The sequence below is a fragment of the Octopus bimaculoides genome, chromosome 25 (genome assembly GCF_001194135.2).
Source record: "Octopus bimaculoides isolate UCB-OBI-ISO-001 chromosome 25, ASM119413v2, whole genome shotgun sequence".
Lineage (NCBI taxonomy): Eukaryota > Metazoa > Mollusca > Cephalopoda > Octopoda > Octopodidae > Octopus > Octopus bimaculoides.
In genome coordinates, this window is record NC_069005.1 from 23,513,628 (window position 1) to 23,515,397 (window position 1,770).

The following is a 1,770-nucleotide window of genomic DNA, read 5'->3' on the forward strand; positions in this document are numbered from 1 at the left end:
CCCCCCTCCCCCAAAGTATTCGACTGGTACTTATTTTATCGACCCTGGAAGGATGAAAGGCAAAGTGAGTACTAGTGAAGGTAGAACTCAGAATGTAAAGATGGATGAAATACTTCTAAGCTTTTTTGCTCAGTGTGCTAACAATTCTGCCAGCTCTGGCATCAATATCACCAATCTGGGAAGACCTGGAAAAGAACTGACCCTTCTTCAAGACTCATTAAATAATGGAATAGAAAAAAAAAACATAAACACAAATAAAACAAAGATTTTTCATTTATTTTTAGTGCCTGTGCAATGCCACATAAAAGTACTCAGCACACTCTGTAAAGTGGTTGGCGTTAGGAAGGGCATCCAGTGGTAGAAACCATGCCAAATCAAACTGGAGTCTGATGCAGCTCCCTATCTTGCCAGCTCTGGCCAAACCGTCCATCCCATGCCAGCATGGACAATGGACGTTAAATAATCATGATGACGATAAATAAAAGGTTGTTTTACCTTTCCTTGGGGGGTGTTCCTTCCCATCGAGGTAATTCTGGTGATGGATTCAAATCTAAGGTTAGTGAGGCGCTGGATCCCCTCCTGGAGCATAGAAGTGAAAACACATTGGTTAGAAATATGTAGGCATCAGATTATCATAAGAGGTCTGTAGACAGGAGGATGTGGTCAAGAGAGGAAAGAAAGGTGAGTGTAACTTTGAGAGTAGCTAAAGGAGTGCAGTCAAAGGAGCATAATAAGGGAGTAATCAAAAGTTTGTGGTTGCAAATATTCAGTGAAAAGTGAATTCAGATTTGTGCCATATAAAATGTTTAATGACAGGTGTACAGTAACAGATACTTAATTAAAGGTGTGCATTGCATAAAGAGGATTTAGTAGTGGTGACAACAGCTCTGAGAATTCAATGTCAACTATGATCAGAGAATTATATCAGATACTCAAAAAAGTGTGTACCTTTTAAGCAAACCCTCAGCTCTCATCTGTACTGGAGTTTGAGCAGGTAGAGGTGTAACACAACGTTTGACCACATAAACTGGAGAAGACTCTGGTTGAACCATCATAGCGTCTTTCATATTAGGTTTGAGTGTTGGATAGAATATTCTTTGTACTGTAGGATTTTTCAATTCAGCCTTTTTGACTTTTTGTCGATAACAGCAGTAGACCTGTAAATAAAGATAGACATAGATATTGGATAATTTGACACAATACAATGTCTGATACAAATGTGTGTATGTATACACACACACATATATATTAAGTATGATAAACACAAGATGTGGTTCATACCATTTGTTCCCTACACATGTTTCAGTAATGTGACTATATGCATCCTCTGCAGTGCATGTTCATAGTGATTTGGATGAAGATCCATAACAGTTCTTCAGAGTAACACTTCACTACATTATGTTAAAACAGAACAAATGCACACACACACACACACACACATTTATATATACATAATTTATTGATTTTAAATGTTAGCACGAGGCCAGTAAGTTTGAGGGAGGGCATAAATTGATTGCATTGACCCCAGTAATCAATGTGTACTTATTTTTATGACCTTGCAAAAAATGAAACAAAGTCAACCATGGCGGAATTTGAACTCAGATCGTAAATATGGAGAAAATGAAGCTGAGTATTTTGTCAGGCATTCTAACAATTCTGCCAACTTGCTGCTTTAATGCATTTATTTATATATATATAAAACAGAGTCTGTGTGTGTGTGTGTGTGTGGTGCATATGTTCCTTAAGGATTGAAAAACTGAGTTGCTGATT

General features: G+C 37.6%; 1 protein-coding gene across 1 annotated transcript in view; it reads right to left on the reverse strand.

Moving 5' to 3' along the window:
• LOC106884340 (receptor-type tyrosine-protein phosphatase R-like) overlaps positions 1 to 1,770 on the reverse strand; it is a 169,543-nt gene that overhangs the window by 29,792 nt on the left and 137,981 nt on the right. The window contains exons 6-7 of the mRNA XM_014935681.2: positions 949 to 1,157; positions 496 to 579 (exon numbers count right to left, since the gene is read on the reverse strand). Of these exons, the coding sequence (XP_014791167.2) occupies positions 496 to 579; positions 949 to 1,157 (293 nt within the window). The remainder of the gene's footprint in view (positions 1 to 495; positions 580 to 948; positions 1,158 to 1,770) is intronic.